At 46.8% G+C, this 22401-nt stretch overlaps 1 protein-coding gene and 1 long non-coding RNA gene across 8 annotated transcripts in view; one reads left to right on the top strand and one right to left on the bottom strand.

The window, feature by feature from the left end:
- Positions 1-1335: 1335 nt before the first annotated feature.
- Positions 1336-17850, bottom strand: LOC125912666 (uncharacterized). Its single transcript, XR_007454802.1, has 3 exons — positions 17747-17850; positions 17038-17056; positions 1336-1579 (listed from the first exon to the last, which is right to left on the bottom strand). It is a non-coding gene; the product is annotated as an uncharacterized LOC125912666 (long non-coding RNA).
- Positions 17851-17927: 77 nt separating this feature from the next.
- ERI3 (ERI1 exoribonuclease family member 3) overlaps positions 17928-22401 on the top strand; it is a 127594-nt gene continuing 123120 nt past the window's right edge. For 2 of the 7 annotated variants that reach the window (XM_049617286.1, XM_049617284.1), the window contains exons 1-2: positions 17928-18094; positions 20481-20556. In XM_049617286.1, coding sequence (XP_049473243.1) covers positions 17954-18094; positions 20481-20556 — 217 coding nt within the window. In that variant the 5' untranslated portion in view covers positions 17928-17953. Of the gene's footprint in view, positions 20557-22401 lie in introns of all 7 variants that reach the window. The other 5 variants (XM_049617285.1, XM_049617283.1, XM_049617288.1 and 2 more) reach the window with 5 other exon arrangements.

Below are 22401 nucleotides of genomic sequence, written 5' to 3' on the forward strand. Positions count from 1 at the left end.
TTGATTGATTGATGTTTCCTATTTGCCAGTCACTGTTCTAAGTTTTACTGGCGAGTCATTTGTACTGGAGAGTGAATAACTGCTACATCTATAGCTCCATGCTAGGAAAGGAGGCTCTGGGTGTTTCCTTATGCACAGATGACCATGCCCTGTATCAAGTGACTTTACTACTCTGGCCACACCTAACTGGATCAGGGATAGACACGTGACCCAAGACAGCCAATCTATTCAGTGGCCAGGAGTCCATGAAGTGGCCTAGCAAGAAATTTGCCCAACAGAGTTACTGACTGGGATGTGGCCAAGTCAATTAGATCCTTTTTCTTGGAAAATGTAAACTCATGTTAATTATAAGTGTTAGGTGCTGCTGAAGCAAGGGCAGAGTACTAAGTGACTATACTGGTGAAATTCAAGAGTGGAGATCAATGAATGCTCACTCAGAGGCAGTAATGAAAACACCTAATTTCTAGCACTACACTGCGTCCTGAACAACAGAGTTCTCAGAGTTTCAATAGGCTCTGTGAAGTCCCATGGTGTGGCTATGTCTTGACTTCCTTATTTCTTTCTATATCCTCACAATGATCCCCTATTACCAACACGATTAAGTGGGTAACACAGACAGACAATAAGGCAATTACAACAGAGTGTGATAAACACAACTACGGCAAAAGCCCAGGAGGCTATGAGAGCACAGAGGAGGCGCCAGAAAGAGTACATCTAGCCAGAGACAGTCAGGGAGGGCTTCTTGGAGGAAGATGAGTCAGATACTGTTCTCATTTTATTCACAGCAAAAATCATCACCCTTAAGATCACCCTACATAATCTGACCCTCTATTCTCACATTGTCTTCCTAAATTCTATTCCTGTCATTGTATTCCCCTGTTGCTCACCCCACTCTACCTCCGTTGGCTTTCTGGGTGCTTCTGAAACACATTGGTCCTGCCTTAGGATCTTTGCTCTTGCTCTTTTCTTTATCTAGAATGTCTCCAGATACCCACTTGTTCAACTCTCTTACTTCCTTTAAATTTTGCTGAAATCTCATCTTCTCAATGAGGCCTGCTTTGGCATCTGATTTAATACTGCATCCTGTCTGCCAACTCCTATACCCAGGCACTACTGATCTCCTTACTCTGTTCTACTTATTCTTTATTCCTTAGAACTTATCACAATTATCATCTTCCAACATACTTAATGATTAACTTACTTATTTGCTTATGGTTTTTTGCCTGCTTCCTCCCCCCCCCACCCCAGAATGTAACCTCAATATGAATAGAGGTCTTATTTTGTTTTTGACTGTCATGTGTTGTGTTCCCTAGAAAGCAGATTCCGGGACAAAGATTAGCATACAAGATGTTTAATAGACTGTTCTTGGGATCAACACCAATAGAAGGAAGCCTGATTAGGCAGAGGGAGAAGCTGAATTGTGAAGCACTCCCAACAAAGTCCTCAGCTAGTCCCATAGGAAGTCCTGGAGCTGGGATGGTCTTTCAGAGTCATCCAGAGTTGGGACAAGTCGGGTGGATCTTTATGTCTCAGTATTGATCAGTCATTGATGCAAATTGTCCTTAGAAGGAGATAGGACCTTGAACAAAGAAGTTTTCTTCAGCAGCCATCCCCCAACAAGGCTAACAGCTGAAGGCTGCTAGCAGCACTCCCAGCAACTGGAGGAACTGGTCCTTCATTCCTAAAGGCAGCAGATCACTGCATTCATTGTAATCTACCCTGGTACCACTTGGATTCACTTTTTCATATTAGTTCTGAGAGCACATCCTCCAGGATTTCAGTGGGCCTCTCTTCCCAGGGGAAACTTACAGAAGAGGAAGGTTTGAAGAATGATTACAGACCCCACTATTGGAGCTGATCTCAGGGTCACAGCTTTTATCCATTTCACTCCTTCTCTGTTCACAATGCCAGATTCCTTTCACCTTCAGCTAGCACATCTGTTGGTCATGGTAGTTTGGTTTGTGGCATGATGCAGATTCACATCCTTGAGGGATCTCAGACTGGTTACCATGCCCTTCTCAGGCTGGGGTTGTTGCACTTGTCCCTATACCATTAAATTAGGAGAAGGGAGTACTAACAGATCAAGTGTCACATGAATCACATGGCTGCTCCCATTGTGTAACAGCAGCCCTACTGCCTCCTGATGATCTAAGCCAATTACCTCTGCCAAGATATAGTGACTTTTCTTCTTGCCTGTGTCCTTGGCATGAAGAACCTGAAGAAGCCAGGACGCAGCCATCTCATATAGTTTAGTGGGACTCTTGCTGTGTCTTCTAACAGAAATGCTCCCCTTTGGGAATCAGCTATTCTAAATTTGCAAAGCCCAGCATAACGTATTCCACAAGTGGATCACTGGGAGTAATTATAATGAGACCTTGGTTTCTGGACCCCAATGGGGACACATCTACATATAAAGGTCTTTGATTTAAAATGCATGCTGTGTCCCACAATAGAGTTTCTCAATATTAGCACTATTGACATTTGGGGCTGGATGATTCTTTATTTGGGGGTGGGGAGGAGAGGGACAGGACTGTCCTATGCACCGTAGGATGCACACCTCTGACTTCTACCTACTGTATACCAGTAGCACTACCTCTCCTTCTCCCCTCCTCCAGTGGAGAAAATGAAAAATGTCTCCAGACATTACCCAATTGCCCTAGGAGGCAAAACTGTCCCCAGTTGAGAGTCAGTATCCAAAAAGATGGTGCCCCATTCTCATAGAGTATCATCTCCTAGCTGGTGGTTCAGCTGTGCCTTTAATAGGTCATTGCATTGTTCGATTAGGTTAGCAGCTTCCAGGTGCTGTAGCATGTGACACAACCAATGGACCTTATGTTATGGGCTCACTCTTGCACCTCCATTGCTATAAAGTAGATCCATTGGTATGATATGGTAGGTAGCATATAAGATTGTATGCTGATGGATCAAGCACTTTATAAGCTTTCTTTTGATGGCACTGGCTATAGCCCTGTAAGCAGGAAACACAAACTCATAACCAGAATATAGATCTATTCCTGAGTGAATTTCCACTTCTTCCAAAATGGAAAGGGCCCAAAATAATCAACTTGCCATCAACTGGCTGATTGATCGCCTCAATGGATGGTGCCATCCTGGGGACTCTGCATTGGTCTCTGTGACTAGCAGATTGAACATTCCACAGTGGCAGTAGCTAGGCCAGCCCTGGTAAGTGGGAACTCATGCTCTTGGGCCTGTGCATAACTTCCAAAATCCCTGCCATCATAGTTACTTTATCTATGCATTCATCATGCTGAGACTGGGGTAGCCAATGATAGAAGCTGACTGGTATCAGTGGGCTGAGTCATTTTATTTACTTAATGGTTTAATTCCCTCCCATGGTGGATACTCACTAGTGGGCACTAACATGTAATACAAAGATCTTCACACTTTGTGCCCATTCTCATATATCTGTTCACTGGCTACTACCCCAGGCCTCCTTGTCTATGACCTTCCAGTCTTGCCCCTTCCAGTTAGCACAGTCATTACCACTGCCCATGAGTCCATAAATATTCTATCCTTGAATCCCTTTGCTTTTTACATAAAGTAAACGACTAGGGGCCCTGCCCATTGGGAGGATCTTCCCTCTCCACTGTCTTTCAGTATAGCCACTGTCCATTTCAGCTTGTACTCACATACTGCATCAACCCGCCCGTGAACTAAGGTGGGGCTTTTCCCTCCTATTTTCTGGTCATAAGGAAGCCCTCTGTACAAGTTAGATGTGCAGATGAGAGGCACTGGCTGCACCGGTGGTAGATGACATGGGAGCCTGTGATACTGCGCTGCGGCTTGCTTGTGCCCTCCAGTTCTACCCATACAAGAGCTCACATGTAGCTCTTCTATCTTAGGATGGACTGTCACTGGGCCCGAGTAACCTCACAACTCAGCGGATCTCAGAATTCAGTTTTAGTGAGAGGATGAAGTTATAAGACCTGTCTGAAAAACCATGCAACAGCAGAGGGAGTACAGGCACCCAGAGAAGATCTGAAGGGATAAATGGAGGTGAAGGGGAATTAAGATGTTTTCTCTACTACTGTTTTAATTTGATTAAATCCTATTCCATCTGTGTAAATTACTTTTTCTGTTCCAGGCACTGTACTAAGTTCTTCACACAAACTGTTATGAATTATTAATTTAATCTATACTACATATGAAGTAGGCACTATTATTATTATTCCCATTTTACAGAAGAAGCTGAGATGTAGGGAGGTTAAGTAACTTCTTAAGGAGCACAGAGTTGGTGCTCCTTAAGAACAAAGTCTGAATTCCAGGACTGTCTGACTCCAAGGCCTAATCTTTAAATAGCCACACTATCAGCCAATCTCTTCATGCCAGCTGCCATGAGATAGAATGAGGAATGAGGAAAGAGTTGTGTGTGTGTGTGTGTGTGTGTGTGTGTGTGTGTGTATGGTGGGCAGGGGGAGGTTTTTCACTATGGCTGTGCTGTGCTCTGCTGAAGAGCTTCAAGATTTTTACTAGCTCATCCATTCCTTCATCCAACAAACATTCAGTGAATACCTAATTACTATAGGATAAAAATGAGTGAACCAGATGTCTTGCTGCTATACCCTTGCCACTTCTCTTAGGGAGGTTCTTCTATAAGGACAGGGTTGCTGCTCAGGACAAGGGTAGGAAAGGGAGGGCATCAATAGAAAAGGCTGCACTCATTTGCCCAGGTAGCTCTGTGGGCTGAAGGAGGAATAAGATGGCTTGGCTATTTGGCCCTAAGATGCAAACTGCTCTCCTCTGCTTCCCAAAGCTGCCCCTCTTGGGTCTGGACGGAAGTGTTGATGATCCCCCTTCTTGGGGATCTCAGTCTTGAGGTCTGAAGTACTCTGTCCCACTGTATCATTAAAGTGATTGATTACTTTCTGCGCCATGGGCCCAAGTTTTACCTATTAAGTAACCACGTGTCTTCCTGTCCCCTAGGTGCATTTTGGAGCTGCAGTCCTACACTAACCCAGTTTTGTTTTTGGTTTTTTGTTTTTGTTTTTAGTTAAGCCTGGTAATATTAACTACCAAAATAATAATTTACATTTAGTAAGCATGTACTGTGTGCCAGGCCTGTGCCAAAAGCTCTATGGATGACTTTATTTAATTCTGTGTCAGCCCTAGAATGGAGGTCCAGGCTTACTGTTGGAGACAGAGCATGAGGTCAGCATGCAGAAGGGGCTCTTTTGGCCAGGATTGTGCTGCTCCCGTGTCTGTCCTGTGCATTCAGACCACTACAGGACCACCATAGGATCTGGACCCGCTGGCCTTACAACACCCAGCGCCCCCAGCTGAGAGCCCTGTGGTAGAACACACAGGCCTTTTGGTAGCATTCCCCTTGCCCCTTCCCTTCCCTGAACAGGCATCTCTGCCAGGTCAGCTCCCTTTCCCTTGGCTTCCTTTGTGCTTTTCCTGGCCTTGGCTCATGCTGTTCCTTCTGCCCAGAATCCCACTTTTCCTTTTTCTGCCTGGTAAAACCCTTATTTTTCAAGCCTTGCTTTAATGTCATCCTGACCTCCCTGCCCTCCCCTGTCAGAATTAATTGCTCCCTCCTTTTGTGTTGCTCAACTGCACTTATCACAGCGAACTGTAGTTACTTGTTTCACCAATCAGCCTGGGGGAAAGAGAGGCAGAGACCTGTTCTGATTCACCTCCTGGTCTCAGGGGCTCAGGGGCCGCCCAGTAAGTGTTTGCTGAAGCCCACTGGGACTGGAGCAGGGGGCTGTGAAGCTTGACTGAGGATGTCCCTGGGATGGGACCTAGGTTCTCCCTGAATCCCTGCTGTCTGTCTAACCTCTTTCTCTCTGGCTGGCCCAAACTGGATTTCAGAGACTATGAGAGGATCCCCCTCAGCGGGAACATGTCTATCTTCTCTCCCCTCCAGATGAATCCCCTCTTCAGTGGCCAGCCTGCCTGCCTCCCTCCTGGACCCCTTCTAGCCTGGTGCTCCCCGCTCTCCCCATTTAGCGGCATCTGTGGATTTCATTAACTTGCTACTTAACCCCTCTCGCTCAGATCAGCTCTGAAGATGATAAATCAGGCCCAGGGCTCATCCCTGCAGCGGCCAGCCTCTCCACACCCCCCTCTAACGAGGCTCTGGCTGCCCCTATTCATCACTGGCTGCCCTCTCCTTCTCCTGCAGTTTCATTGCTCCTACCCCCTATGCCCCCATGCAGACGGTGTCAGTGTTGTTATAGCCCAGCCACTTTGGGTTGAATTCCGGATGCAGATTCAGGACACATTCTGGAGCTGGTAAGCTTCCTAGACCAGACCACATCTGTCCCTGGGGAGCTGTGGGTCTTGGCTTCCCTGGGTGGGGGTGGAGGGAGGTTAGTCCAAAGGTAGGATCCAGTGGCTACAAGAGAGGGAGTCTCTGGCCTGGAAAAGGATGCGAGGGCTGAGGGAGCAGAAGGCTCCCTTCCTAGCTATAGGACTGCCTTTATTTCTGTGTAGGAGAAGGGAAGGGTGGCTAGAGTAGATGGATCTGTATTCTCCTTCCTTCCTTCCTTCCTTCCTTCCTTCCTTCCTTCCTTCAAGGCCTTGCACTCCCTCCCTGCCTAGATCTTCCCAAGAGCCTTCCTTTAAATGGCCTTCTCTGTGGCACTGCTGGTCTCATAGGCACCCATCCTTTCTTACCTCCTCATAGAGTGTGGCTAGGATGAGGACTGCTACAGCAGTGACCCTGGGTGGTTTCCTGGATATCTCTGTAAAAGTCTGCCTGGCTCATGCAGCCCCTGGGACCAGTGCTAACTCACTCTGACTTTATGCTGCCCTCACACTCCTTCCCCCAAAAGCTCCCCCACAGTGGTAAAGCTGCTCTGAGACTCCTTTCTCACCCTCATCTTTCTAGCTTCCTCTTCCCTTACTTCTTGAGCTCCCCTGCTTAAGTAAACTCAACCTGTGAGCCCTCTATCCTTTTGCCACCTGTCACAGAGGCTGCCATTCTGCTCCCTGGGTGGATCACCTACCTCAGTGGAGGGCTAGAACTGGCTAGCAATATGGTTTTCCTCGACTTAGCAAAAGGGCCCCTTTTCCTCCCACCCTCCACCCCAGCTGCTTCTCTAAGCCCTGCCCAAGTACCATCTTTAATCTTCCTTTCTCTGTGCAGTTACCTTTCCCTCTCTCCCTCAGGCCCCCCTGACTTCTCTTTCCTTCCCTCCCATGCCCCCTCTCCTCTTCCCTTCTCCCATTTATAGGCATAGACTCCCTAAAAGGGACCTAGCTCTTTTGTAGTTCTAATCAGGGTCCTTCTGGTTTTCTCTGCCCTTAGAGATCTCTCCTCTCTGGGCCTCCTCTTATACCTCTAACTGTCCCCTCCACCCCCCATTCTCACCTTCATTCCAGCCTCCTCAGGAGACAGTAAGTATCCTGCCCCCCCTTCCCAGGCCCTGCAGTGATGGCTGTCCCCCCCCCCCGCCCCCCTGCTTCTCTGGCATTCTCCTTTTGAAGGGAGCAGGGTCAAAGCCATTGGATATTCACCCAGCAACACCCCCACCACCACGTGTGCTTTTGTCAGGTGCTATTTCTACAATGTCTTCATTACCTCCTAATTGGCCAAATCTCTTTTCTTTATTTTTCTTGTTAAAGACAGATTTAAAGAACGAGTTCAGTAGCTCAGCCATTTTCAGACCATCATTAATTTCCCACCTTCTTATTTATTAATGGGGCAACTTCCTTGCTGGTATTTCTTGTTCCCTGGATATCTCTGTAAAAGCCTGCCTGGCTCATGCAGCCCCTGGGACCAGCGCTAACTCACTCTGACTTTGTGCTGCCCTCAGCTGCTCTGGCATTCCCTCCACAGCCCCCCTGCTCTTGCAGCCATCCTTAGTCAAGACCCCTTCACCCACACACCCTGAGTGAGACTCCCAGTTCTCTCTTCCATCCCTTCTCCCTTTCCACAGTGTTCCTGGTTCTACACTAAGCCAAACAAATGCATACATGCTGTCTCATTGACTCCTCAAAATCTTAAGAACAAAAGAGCAGACTAAAGCTCAGGGAGCAGCGCTGACTTGCACAGGGTCACAAGGTAGGGCCAGGATGTGAACGCGTTTTTACCTGGCCCCACACTAGGGCATTTCATCTTTGCCAGCCCACCTCAGGGAAGGCCAATTCAGGGAAGCTCGCAGAGAAAGGTCACGTTTAGGGTAAGTAGTGATAGAGAGGGAAATTCCAGGACCAGTGAGAAGGCAGCAGCACAGTGGGAAATAGAAGTCAGTGGCCCGAGGATTGGGAGGGCTGTGGTCAGCAAGGAGTGTTGCTGAGAAGGACCTGTCTCCTTCTTTGGTACCTGACCTCTCTGTGTTCTACTTTCTTACCCTCCAGCACCGGTTAGCTAAAGGACTTGTGTTCTAACGGGGACATTACTAACTATGGGAGTAGTTATCTGGGGACTCTTTCTATGCCTCTGAAGGCTGGATCTGTGCACATGCTCTTTTTGAGGCCTTTTGATTCTAGTTCTCTAGGAGACTCAGCCCTTCTTCCCAGGTGAGGGGGTTGATCCTGCTGTTGCTCACAAATCCCTGCCTGTGCATGGGTGTAAGTAAGAATCAGTAAGCGCGGGGCTCCTCAGGAGGACAGCTACTGCCCTAGAACCCAGGCCCCAGGTCCCAGCATATGCTGACTCCACCAGTAGCTCCTAAACTTCTAATATGAGTGATGGGGACTTATGGTATGGTCTTTTTAAGATCTTTCCATAATCAGGAATACTCCTGTTATCCCCTAGGCTCTGAGCCCAGACTCCAGGTGAGGCCCTGTTGTGCCCAGGGCCTAGTGGCTAAGGCTGTAACTGCTTCCACATTGCTGGCAAGAGATGAGAAGGTGATGAGAATAGTGATCCCAAGTCTGGGTGCAGGCCTGAACAGATAGCTTCAAGACTCTCGTGGCTGCCTCTAAACGCCAAGTCATCGTTCTTCTCTTTGGAAAAGAAAACTCTGGGCAGCCCCATAGAAGGATCCAGGAAGGAAAGGGAGAAAGAGAACTCAGGGCAGAATCATTTTGTTCAATCTGGGGCCTCAACTGGCCCTCCAGCAGTGGTATCTGGGAGCAGCAGCAGTGCAGGGGAGGAGTCCCCTGAGGCCAAGCCCTGGGAGCCATGTTTTTACACTAAAAGACCTTGTTTCTTGTCTCGTCCTGGTCATAACCCTGCTTAATAGAGACATTAAGATGAATGATTGAAGCTGCCTCTTTCCTTGCAGCCAGAAGGAGGGGCAGCCTGGGTGACCCCGGACAGAGGGGACACTGCGGGGATGAGGTTGAGGTAGGAGGGGATCCACAAAAGATCCCTCTCCAACACAGAGCCTCAGTTTTCGTAGGCTGAAGCCTCCTGTCCCTAAAGTGGCCCCAAGGACTGCCTCCTCCCAAGGGCAAGGCTTCTCTGCACTGACCTCCAAGGCTGCCTCGGGCTCCCCAGCATTAGAGAGGGGCTAATGCCAGCAGGAAAAGCCATCATAGGTAGATAAAGGATGACAGGGACTTTTGTTTATACAGGCTTCCAAAAGGGCTTTGATAAGCTTCTGCACACACAAGTTTTCATATTTATGAAAATAATAGCTAGCAGTTATTGGGTGTTCTCTGCATGTTTCAGAGGCTATGCTTTACATGCATTGACATACTGATTCTCACAACAACCTCATGATGCAGAAATAATTATTATCCCCAATTTACAGGTGAGAAGACTGAAGCTTAGAGAAGTTAAGCCACTTGCCCAAGGTCACCCAGCTAATGTGTAGTATAGCTGGGCTATGAATCCAGGCAGTTTGACTTCAGAGCCTGGGCTGGGAATGGCTGTCATCATATACCACCTCCAGTCTTAAAAACTGTCAGAGTCGAGGATTGGGAGGCTGGTTGGGAGGATTGGAGTTTTTGTATCAGATAGGGAATTGATTTAGAGGTCAGAGACAACCGTTAGGGATAAACAGGCTCATTTCTGGATGGGGCTGCAGAAGTGGTGGGGGCCCCAGGGAGTACCACTGAGACAGGCCTCATTTACCATGTTTATGACAGGTCTGGCAGAGGACAGCTCAGGGAAAGCTGCCTCTTCGGAGATGATACCAAATACTTTTGGGCAGGAAAATGTATTGCTTTTTGTTTTCTCTCAGCCCCCCAGCCCTGCCCCTGGTCCTCTGCTAGACGGACATATAGCAAATACATATTCAATAAACAGCTTCTAAAAGATAGGCACTTCTTAAAAGCGAAGAGCCACAGCAGCCTTGGACCATTTTCAGCAGAAAGAATGTTCTGTGCTTGCAGATGTAAGTGGATGCATTTAGGGAAGATGGGCCAGAGGGATTGCTACTCCATGTGAGGCCTGGGGACCAGCAGCATCAACATCACTAAGGAATCTGTTAGAAATGCAGAATCTAGGCTTTTCCCAGACCCCATAATCAGTTTGCATTTTAACAAGATTCCCAGGTGACTGGAATGCACACTAAAGTTTGAGAAGCACTGCTCTAACACAGAACAGACCTAGGCACTGCTCTGCTTCAAACCTGTCAGTGGCTTTCTAACACCCTCAAGCTCAAGTCCAAACCCATTAAGAAGGTTTACTTTAAAACCAGGCATGATCTTGGGCTCCTGGGTGGCTTGGTTGGTTAAGCGCCGACTTTGGGTCAGGTCTTATGGTTCTTGAGTTCAAGCCCTACGTCAGGCTCTGTGCTGATAGCTCAGAGCCTGGAGCCTGCTTCGGATTCTGTGTCTCCCTCTCTCTGACCCTTCTCCTCTCATGCTCTGTCCCCTTCTCTCTCAAGAATAAATAAACACCTTAAAATTTTTTTTTAAAAAAAGACTAGGCATGATCTAACCCTTGCCTACTTCAAACTCCTCTTTCACCACTGGCTCTGTCACATGTTCTGCTCCCATAGCACTGAGTTTCTTACCATCCACATGTAGGCCATTTCTTTGCCTCATGACTTTGCTCATGTTATTCCCATTGCCTGGAATGCCCTGTCTTCTTCACTCTTGTGTTCCCCCCACTCCTTGGTCTGGGAAATTACTACTCAAAACACACTGGACTTCAATGTTAAACCTTTCCAGCTGTGATTAGTGCCTCCTTTTCAAACTTTCATTGTAAGTGGTCTGTCTCTATGATCACAGTTATCACTCTGAAGTGACACATTTCTTTACCAGTGTCTCCCTCATTATAGTGTAAGCTTTACGAGGGCAGGAACTGTGTCTATTGCTCATGCTCTTGTCCGGTGCTTTCAAGGAGCCTAACACAAAGCAGGTATTCAAAGAATGTTGTTGAATCTTGAAAAATTACACACTTTAAGAAGAGTGGGCTCAAGCTCTTAGTTTAGTTGAGGTTGTTGGAGGAGATCCCCCTGAAGGCTTCAGATGCCTCCTAAAAGCCCCACAGCATTTTCAGGTCCTGAGGGGTGTGGTCAGGCACTGCCTATAGATTAAAAATGCCAAGGGGCTCCTGGCTGGCTCAGTCAGTATAGCACATGATTCTCCATCTCAGGGTTGTGAGTTCAAGCCCCATGTTGGATGTGGAGTCAACTAAAAAAAAAAAAAAAGAACACTGAGCAAGACCCTGGTCCTGTGGATGCCATGCTGCACAGGACACACAGATGGGTTTTGGGGCTCAGAGAGGGGAAGGAACAATCACTTGAGGATCAGGAAATGCTTCCTGGGGCAGAGCACATTTCTCTGGGGGTTCAGTGGTAGAGTTGAAAATGGGGAGGTTACTCCTAGTTGAGAGAGCACCACCAGCAAAGAAAGTCTTGGAGGTAAGGAAATACAAAGCACCTTGATGAGTAATAGTTAGTCCTTTTGTCCTGGAAGAGAGGGGGAGGTAAAGAACTACTAGGAAATAAGGCTGGAAATGTAGGTTGGAGCCTGAGTTGTAAAGCACTTGAAGGCCAAGTCAAGACCAGAAAGGAAGAACTATGAAATCACAAGGGGTCCAGTGGAAGAACAAGGCTGTATTAGTCTAGGAAGATCAAGGAAAGTAGCAGGCAGTACAAGTTTATTCACTAAATCTTGGGGGAAATATGCAGTGTAATGGGGGTCCTAGTGGGTTGGGGCTGATACTGGGCTACATCCACTGTGAGGAGTTAGGCAATACCCCCTGACCTAAACATCTATTTGAATCTACTGTTTTACATGGGGGTACAAAGCCTCTCAGAAAAAAATAAATTTGAACCAAACCTGGCCAGTATACACCAACATGATTAGAGTAGGGGTATGTGAACAACACAATGAACACCAGATTGCTAGAAGGGCCAGCAGAGCTTGGGAGAGAGAGGCTTAATGATAGAGGAGGGAGGAGTCTGGAAGAGGAGCCAATTTCCACAGTAAGACTGATGGTTGAAGAGGACCATGGCTCTGGTTCTTTGTGATGGTTCTTACATAAACTCACCCTATCCCAGCTACTCTCATGCAGAATGAGTTAAATAAGTGGAAAGAGCTGTCTCTGAAACACTTAAGAGCTCAAACATTCTGCTGTAGGGCTTCACATCCTCTTAGCTAAGTGAAATATGGAGGGATTCTTCTTACTTTGTGAGAGAGTGCTGTGCTCTCACATGGTCATGATACCATGAGAATTCAGCATATCAGGCAGAGGCATTCAAGGCCAGCATCCATGGTGCACTTAGTGACAGAAACCAGTGGAGCACAGTAGCTTTGATTGATCCATGGGCACAACTGAAGCTTTTTAAAGAAACATTGCTAGGGATTGTTATTTCTATAGGAGCAGGTAGAGGTCTAGAATTAGCAAGACTGGTGTATTAATGTTAACATAAACTCCTTGATGCTACTAGCTGCAATAGATGGTAGGGAATATCTGCAATGCTACAGACAAACTACAAGGCAGTCTATGGAATAGAAACAGAGCCACCAGGAGGCAGCAGTTCATGAGTGTGTTTGGAAAAATTGAGGGAGCCCGGTTTGGTGGAGAAGAGACATCAGTACCACTCCAAAGGGTCCAGGGTGAATGCAGACATCTGATCAGTGATAGGAAGCTCTAACAGGCAGTAGGAGAGAGTTGAACTTGAAGCTGTGATGGGAACAGGCAAAAGGTGGGAGCACTGGTGGCTGATGACCAACCTCAGGAGAAGGGTGGGTACTGTGGTAGATGCTTTCTTCACTTTTTGGGTTATGCAGATATTATCTCCACTTCACAGTGGAGGAAACAGGCCAAGATAAGGTGACTGCTTATTCATCAAATATACATACTTGGAATATAAAGATGATTAAAACACAGTCCTCTTCTTTGAGGACCACAGAATATTGTAGGTGAAAGATACAGAGGCAGACAAGGGCAGGCATAAACACAAGGTGCAATGACACCACAAAGATGTTTCCCAAGTCACAGAGTCAGTAAATGTCAGAGTCAGGAATCAATTCCTGGATTGTCTGGATTCAAACCTTAGCACCTTCCACCACTCTAGCCACACAGCAATAGTTGTCAGAGTCCAAGTTCTGAGGAAGGGTGTAGCCCTTGATGCTGGCAGGAAATTTTTTTTTTTAATTTTTTTTTTTAACATTTATTTATTTTTGAGACAGAGAGAGACAGAGCATGAATGGGGGAGGGTCAGAGAGAGAGGGAGACACAGAATCGGAAACAGGCTCCAGGCTCTGAGCAGTCAGCACAGAGCCCGACGCGGGGCTCGAACTCACATACCGCGAGATCGTGACCTGAGCCGAAGTCGGACGCTTAACTGACTGAGCCACCCAGGCGCCCCAACTGGCAGGAAATTTTTAAGAGCAAGAAGAGGACAATGGGAATTGAGATGTGGCCTGTACAGGTGACCCAGCAGCAGCTCAGGTCCAGAAGAGATGATGGTGCCCTCAAGGTTACCAGGTCATGGAGGCCCTCCCCTAGGTTAGGACTGATTCCAGAGCCTAGAGGTGGCAGTGTGTGGTTTTAGTTATAGAAGGCAATGGAGGCAAGAAACCAGGCTGGTTCTTAGAGAGGTACATTGGGACCAAAGAACGGAGGGTCTCAAAAATCAAGTTGCAATTGAGAGGAGAAGCTATATTGGGAGTGGCAGTGGGGAAATGGGAATGAAATCAGACAATTTTGGGGCTGGAAGGAAAACTTGCCCAGTCTCTAGGATCATCATCTCCTTTTTGCTTCTGTTGAGTTCAATAGATCCTGACAGGATTGTCTGCCTTTTTAAAAACAACTTTCTTTCTTCCTTCCTTCCTTCCTTCCTTCCTTCTTGTTTTATTTATTTAAGTAACCTCTATAGTCAACATGGGGCTCAAACCCATGACCCTGCAATCAAAAGTCATACTCTTTTCTGACAGCCAGGTGCCCCCAAACAACTCTTTTGCTTTAAAACCTTGTCTTTTTTCTCCCCTCTGAGCACCAGATCTAGAAGAGGCCTGGGGCCCCAATCTTTTCTAATGCTTTGCCTCTGCTGACTAGAGTGGCTAGATAGCCCAAGCCAATCTTCCATAGTTGGGGTAGGACTGTGAGCCACATCTCTGGGGCATGTGAATCACCACACTCTCTGAACAGTGGGCAAGGCAGGGAGAAATCAGAGAATGAGAGCTGAAGAGGCTAGGACAGGGAAGGCAAAGTGGAATAGCTTGGGCAAGAGAGCCTCCCTGGGCAGGTGGCTCCATTTGATTTCCGATTTAAAGGGGAGGCTTAGATGGCCAAGAAGAAAAAGGCTAATAAGAAAAATATTAAACTGCAGTGTGTGTGTCCCCAGGGACTTCCTGTTGCCATGACTGACCTCCCGGAGAGCGCCATTCGTTCCCGAGCATGGCAGCTTTATAGGCACTTGTAGGCCTGCAAAGAACACCAATTTGCTGCTGCAGTTTGTTTTGATAACTGAAACTTTCAATAAATCTATATTAAAATCAAAGGGAAAATTAACTAGGCCCCAGTGAGGGGCATAGAGATAAGGGAGCACATTACCACCCTGGCCTCAGCCACCCCACATCCATCTCTTAGTTCAGATTCAGGTCACCAGGGAGATGAATGGCTCAGGCTCATGGGGAACAGCCCTGGGGAAAAGCAGGGTGAAGAAGGCATGACCAGGTCCAGCTCCCACAGCTTCTGCGGCAGAGACTGTGGGCAGTAGGGTGGGGGGTGAGAAGGTGGGGTGGTGGTGGTGGTCATGGTGGGAAGAAGAGTTGGAGAGAGGTGTGGAGGAGGGGCGAGAATAATAGTAATAAGAGCCAATATTTACTGAACTCTTTATGCCTTATGCTGGATGCCATGCTAAGCATGTTTGTATTTAATTCTACTAAGTAGGTACTAGTATTATCTCCACTCTAGAGATGAAGAAATGGAGCCTCAGAGAGGTAGTGGCTTGCTACAGATAGAGCCAGGACTCAAACCTGAACAGGTTTTCTCTGAGCTCATACTCCTTGTAACCACACTATGCTGTCTTATGCAGCTTACAGGGACTGTGAACAGCAGAAGCAGCTTTCCCGGTTCTTAGATAAAATAGTTTCAGACCCAGCTTGGGTTGTCTCAGCTGTGCCAAGTTTGGGAGCTGTCATGCACTGTTCTTGGGGTCCTTGGGTTCTCTGCCCTTCCATTGCTTGGTAAGCCCTACGATTGCTGGCCACCCTTGTGCTTTCAAAGGGCAGCAGAAGAACCAACTTGGTCTCTTTAGCTCCTGCTCTCAGTGTTCACTTTAGCTCAGTCGCTTAATCCAGAAGCCCGGAGGCTGCCCAAGGTATATCTGTGTCTGTGTATTGGACTCAGTTCATCTGCCTCCAAAAATTCACTTGCCCCATCTATACCCCCACACCAGGGCTTTGGCCACTTGGGTTTTTGGGCAGCCCAGCTGCCATTATGGTCACCTCATTTACTAACACATCTGGTTGTCTTAGCCTCCTCAGGGATAAGGGTTAGGTTTGGACAGAGCCTCCAATGTGCCCACAGTGATGGGACTGCAGTGGGCCTAATTTGGCCAAACCAGGGGCTATGACTCCTCTCATCATTTCTAGTCTGTTGAACCACTGTGCTTTAGGGTGTGGGATCTGGTGTCCCCTGTGGCTACCGGAGTAGTGGGGTAACACAACTTTCCCTTTCTCCCTGATAAGTGATGGTTTTATATGGCCTAAATAAGAGAGCAACTAGTCGTGTTTCTTTTGAAGCTCTGGTCAACTTCATAATACACAACCTTGTATTTTCTTTCTTTTCTTCTCTGCCTCACTTCCCTTTGCCTCCTCAACTCTTGCTGCCCAGGGCTTGTATTTCCCAATGAAGTTTTACCACAATAAGCTTTACTCAGGCTGTTTTCTGGGAAACCATAAAACAGAGGGAATCACAACAGAGCCAAAGGCTTGAGGGAGCCAAATGCTGGGTTTGCAGCGGTGTAAGGCACCACGTATATACTTAGCTCTTAAACTGTTGTATTATTTGAATACATTTTGCCTGGTCTTTGTTCAAAAAGAGCTTATAGTCTGGTAAAGTTCTGGAAGCTGTAAAGGTGAGCTCTAGAGTACCAAGTAGGAAAGAGCACATTCTGGAGAAGTTGAGGGGACCATGGATGGCTCCTTGGAGGATACTGGTGCTGGGCCTTAAAAGAAGCCTCCAATCTATAGACAGTAGGTGTACTTCATTCTTACAGCCAAGAAGGTTGGCTGTGCCCTATTCTTAGGCCAGACTCAGGACATAACAAAGCCAAGGACAGGAGAGACCATCTCAGGGCCTCTCATTTGTCTATTTACTTATCTGTTTATTGTTTGTTCTGCCTCTCTTTTCTCCTCCCTAATATAAAGGCTTCTCAAGGATACAGGTTTTATGTGTCTTATTCAACAATGAATCCTTAGCAACAGAAACAGTGCCTGACACTTAACAGAGACACTATAAATATATATTGACTGACTAATCAACTGGGATTAATGTCTCGGTGACATCAACGGGAGGAAGAAGGCTCAATTCCAGCTCTAAGAATCAAAGGTTAGGAAGATGTGCATCCACTTTACCGACCTTGGGTTAAGTGACATCTGTCCCTGCTGATGTTTGTTTCCTCATTTGTCCACAAACATTTACCAGATTCCTGCTTTATATTTGGAACTGTGCTGGGTATTACTGATAAACAATATAGAAATAATGCTTACCTTAAGTGAATTTACAGGCCTGGGGGAGAGACAGGGAAATAGACAATTATAAAACAATGCAATAAATTCTGTAAGTGCAGAGTAGAATCACTTAACCTATTATGCAGGATTAAGGAAGACATTCCCTGATAGGGGTATTACTAGGCATTCCCAGTTCAGGCAGGAACCATTATGTTAAAGGTCAGATTTCACAGAGGTAGTAGGGCCCAGAAATTACATCATTTTCTTAAGTGAAAATATGCAAATGGCAGACAGAGGGCTTGGTGACCAAGCTGGTCCCAGAAGATGGTTCCTGGCTGATTGGGAGGCTATCAAAGCCATCGTTGGCCAAGGCCCAGGTTTCCCACTTCAGAACCTGTTACCCATGGCTTCCCAAAGAGCCACAACCAAGATGAAGAAACACGTCTCAGGCTTTGGCCACACTTCCCTCCAGATGACAGAAGAGACTCTCTGTGGTAGCTCCCTATAGTTGAGGCCAGAATTCTTTTAACTCTGATATTCCACGGGAACCAACCTGAACAAGTCAGTTCCCTCTTCCGTAGGAAGGCCCTTCAAAAATCTGAGAATTTTATTCTTAGCCTAAATTCTCCCTCCTCTCAGCTCTCCCCAGACCCACCTCAGAATATGGATGATAATAATGACTTGTTGAATGAACTAATCACGAGCAGTCATCTAAATACAACACGTCATTTTATGAGCCTATACTCACCTCATGAGTATATTGGGAAATGGGAAAACGGAAATGGGGGATCTGGGTCGCTCTAGGTCTTAGAAAGTTTTTGTTATTTAAAAAATTTCTTTCACAGCTCGGAAGTGAACTCCCCCTTCACTCTCTTCTGAGTACGTGCAACCTCAAAACTACAAGTCCCATAAGATCGGACGCGGGGAGTCACCATCTTGACAGACCTTAGCGCGCATGTCGGCGGGAGAGCAAGCATTTGGGGAGAAGAAGCCCCGCCCCCTGCAGCCCATTGGTCGGAGAAGCAAGCGGCGGGCTCAGTGGTTGGCCACCGCGCCCGCCCGTCAGTCGCGTCGGCCGGGGTCAGAGTGCGCGGAGGTGAGTCGGTGTGTTGTGGACTCGTGGTGCTGGCTGCCGCTGTTGAGGCGGCCGGGAACGGGCGGTGGGGAGCGGGCGGAGCTGGCCTTGCCTCTGCCTGGCTGGCGCCGCAGTCGGCGCGGGCCGCGCCCGCCGCCGTAAACTGCCCCGAGCGCCTGCTGAGGCCGAGGGAGACGTCGGGGCCTGCACCTGGAGGGAGCCTGCCGCGCTGGCCCCGAGGAGGGGGCGTTGCCATGGCGACAGCCTCTCCCGCCGCTGACGGGGGGCGGGGGCGGCCCTGGGAAGGAGGGCTGGTCTCCTGGCCCCCTGCCCCTCCCCTTACTCTCCCCTGGACTTGGATGGGTCCGAGTTGGGGGCAACACCCTGGGGTGGGTGATGGGGAGAGGCCCCCAGATTGGGCCCTGGTTAATGCATGCGGGGTGAGGGTCGCGGCGCGCACACTATGTGCAACCTGGGGTGCTAGCCCATGTGCTCACCCTGGATGCATGATCTACTGAATAACGTTCGGGCTGAGAGGGAGCGGGGCAGGGCTTTGCAAGACCGACTGGGTGAGGTGATTAAGGGTGCTAACTTCTTACTTAGGGCTACTAGGGAAGAGCAAGAGGTTTGACCACAGAGGACATAACTCAGTAAAGAGGTGGTAGATAGAATAACCCATTCTTCCCTCTCCAGCACACACACGGTGTTAGCATTTTACCTATTTGTAAATCTGTAGCAGTGGTAGTAGCGATGGTAGGAGTGAATAAGGGGCCTAACCTAGCTAGCTTTCTGTTTGCTTTTCCTGCAAATGTTCCAGCAACAGGTGTTTTCTTAAAACAAAAAAAGCATGAACTTGCATTAGGGCTTGACTGCGAGTTCTTGCAAAATGTAACTGCTCCTAGTTGACTTGGAAGATGCTGAATGTGGCCCCTTATGGGGGGTTTGGATTCTGCCCTTAGGGTTGGATTTTGCAAATTGATAATGCCCATCGTTGTCTCTGCTCTAGGTCTCTGGCCACCTCTATGGTATTAGCTCTTATCAGACATTTTATCATTCTGTGAGCTGAGGGGCAAAAAAACACGAATCCCATTGGTTAAAAACTACACGCTATTTGAACTATAGTAGGTTGTGATTGGCTGAATTGGTTCTTGATTGTAGCGTTTCTACCAGAAATTGGCTTCATCAAATTCTGCTTTATTCTGACTTTATCATACATGGCATGCCTTGTTTTAGTGGGTTCGTTCCTGGAGCTTAAGTATATTATACCTGAATCCCCTACCATTTAAAAGCCAATTTATAAACAGGGACTTGGAGTGTGACTCCACTAATGTGTGTGTCTGTGATCTTGGTTAGAAACCCACTTGGCTGCCTTTCCTCAGAGAGGTGGGGTGTGGGGGAAGGGAGCTGCCGGGAGGTGATTGATAAGGTTTCCTTTATGGATTCTGTGGTGCTTCACTGGAGCTCAGAGCACTTTGGCAACTTAAGCACTCCAAATTAAAAGCTCGTTAACAATTCCTGCCCAAAGATCCTGTAAATAATCGGTTAGCTAGGTCCTAGAGCTTGGCTGAGAGCTCTCCTTCCAACTTGAAATTTCCAAATAAAAGTGCCTTTATTCTCTTTCATTTTGAAAAGTGTATTCTTTGTGGTCGGTTAGGTTGGTGAGTGGTCTTTCCTAAGGGATTTGAGTAGATTAAAGTCTTAAATGTGTAGAGTGGTAGACAGGAATAGATTGGTTCCAAACCTAAGTGTTTCTTTGTGCAAAGGGCATTGCCCACTTACAGGAGCACCTCTGCAGCTTCTAATCTTCTGAAAGATCTAAATTAGGTGATGAGTATGACAGGTGTCCGTTAATGATTTGACTTAGGGTTTGGTTACACTTTGAATTTCTTAGGACTTGAGGTAGACCTGGAGGTATCCTGCAAGTATTTAATGGTCTATTTGGCCATTTGCAGTAAGACCTGTGGGTTTGTGGCAAACAGCCCCTCCTCCAATCCTGGCCTCAGTTCCTGAGTTCTGAATATTATCAACCTTACCAGTTACCCATCCTCGAGTAGACTAGGATTCTGGTGTTATCCTGAGAGACACCACTTCATGGCCATCTTTCTCAGTCCAAGCTCAGATATTATAAATGTTTAGTGTTTCTAGGAGATAACCTCCTTATGAAGAGAAGTATGCTACCAGAGAACATGAAATTCATCATTCTGAAAATATATGGTACTATATATATAGCTTCCAAAAGCTCTGTTCAGGCATTGTTCTTCCATATAGATAACTTATCCCAAAGTAGTTTTGAGTTTAGGGGCTTGAGATTTGGACCCTTAAATTGTTTCAAACAGCAGCAGCCCCCTGGGGATTTGATCCTTTATACTGAAATAGACTTGTTGCAGAGATGTGTATTTATCCACAGCATTGGGGCTTTCCAGCTCTCACAGAACCTTCAGCATCCCCAGCTGGCAGTCTTGGCATCTTCGAAGTAAGGAGAGGTGAGAATCCTGTTGCATGGTCAAGTTTGGCTTGACTTCTTTCTTATGAGTATTTGGGTTTGGAGGGTGAGGGGATGGTGGTTGGTGCAGACTGTTTTTTTCTGTAGCTTTTTTTGATAAGACGCCATGTGCTCAAAGACTACTGAAATGTACCAAAAGTCTATAAAGTGGTGATAGTTGGAGGTGGGCTATCCAGACTCCAGTTCTGTCATGATTTCTTTGTGGGCATTGCATGAGTGCCTACTTTAGGTTCAGGAAGGTTGAATACAGCCAGAACAGTCTTTCATCCTGAGAAATACACAGCTTAAGATAATAGGGAAGAACACATTCATTTGGCTTTGATAATGCATTTGACCAAGGCCTTTGGGATCTTGGTTTGATTTGGATTGAGAGTCATTGTTGGGTGAATGGTTAATCCCAGTCTATCCATTTTATAAGGATCAGGACTGACTAAAAAGGCAGACTCTGATGATTGATATCCAGGATATCAGAAGCTGTTTGTTCAATAATGAAGGGCCAGGTGCTTTGCTAGGTCCTGGAATTGTAGTAAACAAGACAGCTGCTGTCTCTGATGCCACAGGGCTTACAAATTCTGGGGAGAGATAGATAGTAAAGAAGCAGTTATGATACACTCTGGGAGTGCTATGGTAGGGTAAGTTTGGGTGCTTTTGGAGTACTCAGAAAGGTCCTCAACCCAGACCTGTAGGCTCAGGGAAGGCTTCTCAGAGGAAAGAACCCCCTCATCTAGAATTAGATGAAGACATGAGGGACCAAGTGTGAATGAAGGTCAGAGTTTTGTTGGGTTTGAGAAACTGAATTTCAGTGTGATTAAAACGTAGCATACTCAGTGGGCAAGAAGTTGGAGAATATGATGAGAAATGAAGCAGGAAAGGTAAGCAGAGGCCAAGGCCTTTTAAACTTTTAGGATTAGGTGATGGATGGAGAAAAAGTTAGACTAGTCAGGAAAAGAGTAGGTCCTTTTTCTGTAAAGGACCAGATAGTAACTATTTAGGTTTCATGGGTCTCTGTCACAGCTATTCAGTTCCATTCGACTCTGCCGTTACGGCATGAAAGCATAGTATGAAAATGAATGAGCATGGCTATGTTCCAGTAAAACTTGATAAAAACAGGTGGCAGCTGGATTTGGCCCATGGAACACAGTTTGCCAACACCTGGATCAGACTATCATAAGAGCAGTAAGAAGCCATTAAAAAGTTTTAAGCTGTGTACTGATGATAAATAGATTTGTGTTTTAGAACATTTGCTCTGATTTCAGCGTTAACAATGGACTGAAGGGGATGATACTGAAGGCAGAGACCAGTAAGGAGCCTGTGATAGTTACGTGGGCAGCATTTTATATTTACCCCTTTGAGGCAGTATTTTGACACTTAAAAATTGGGTACAACTGAATTTTTGCATAATGTATATACTGGCTCTCTTTATTAATTTCCTGGCCATTGACTAGAGCTTAAAGCATGTCTACCAAAGGAGTTGGTGATACCAGCTCCTATTTGACAGACTAGAAAAGATGTAGGAAGGGGAAGTAGGTGTAGAATGAGTGAAAAGGTTTGGGGAAGTCTTTTCTAATCCAAGAAGTAGGGAATAAATGGAACCCTGGTAGGGATGTTGGTCTTAGGGCTCATAGCTTAATGTCAGTTGCTTTAAACTTTTTGAACTATACAAAGAAGGACCCATTTTCCTAAGCTTTCTAGGGAATTGTCCTCATTTTGTTATATGTCGTACTCAATCTTTCCTTTCCTTGCTTGTAGCAGACTGATGACCTTTTTCTGTTTTGGGGACTGTCTCCTGGTTCAGATATGATGGTATATGCCAGGCACAGGAGCC

The sequence above is a fragment of the Panthera uncia genome (genome assembly GCF_023721935.1).
Source record: "Panthera uncia isolate 11264 chromosome C1 unlocalized genomic scaffold, Puncia_PCG_1.0 HiC_scaffold_4, whole genome shotgun sequence".
Taxonomy (NCBI): domain Eukaryota; kingdom Metazoa; phylum Chordata; class Mammalia; order Carnivora; family Felidae; genus Panthera; species Panthera uncia.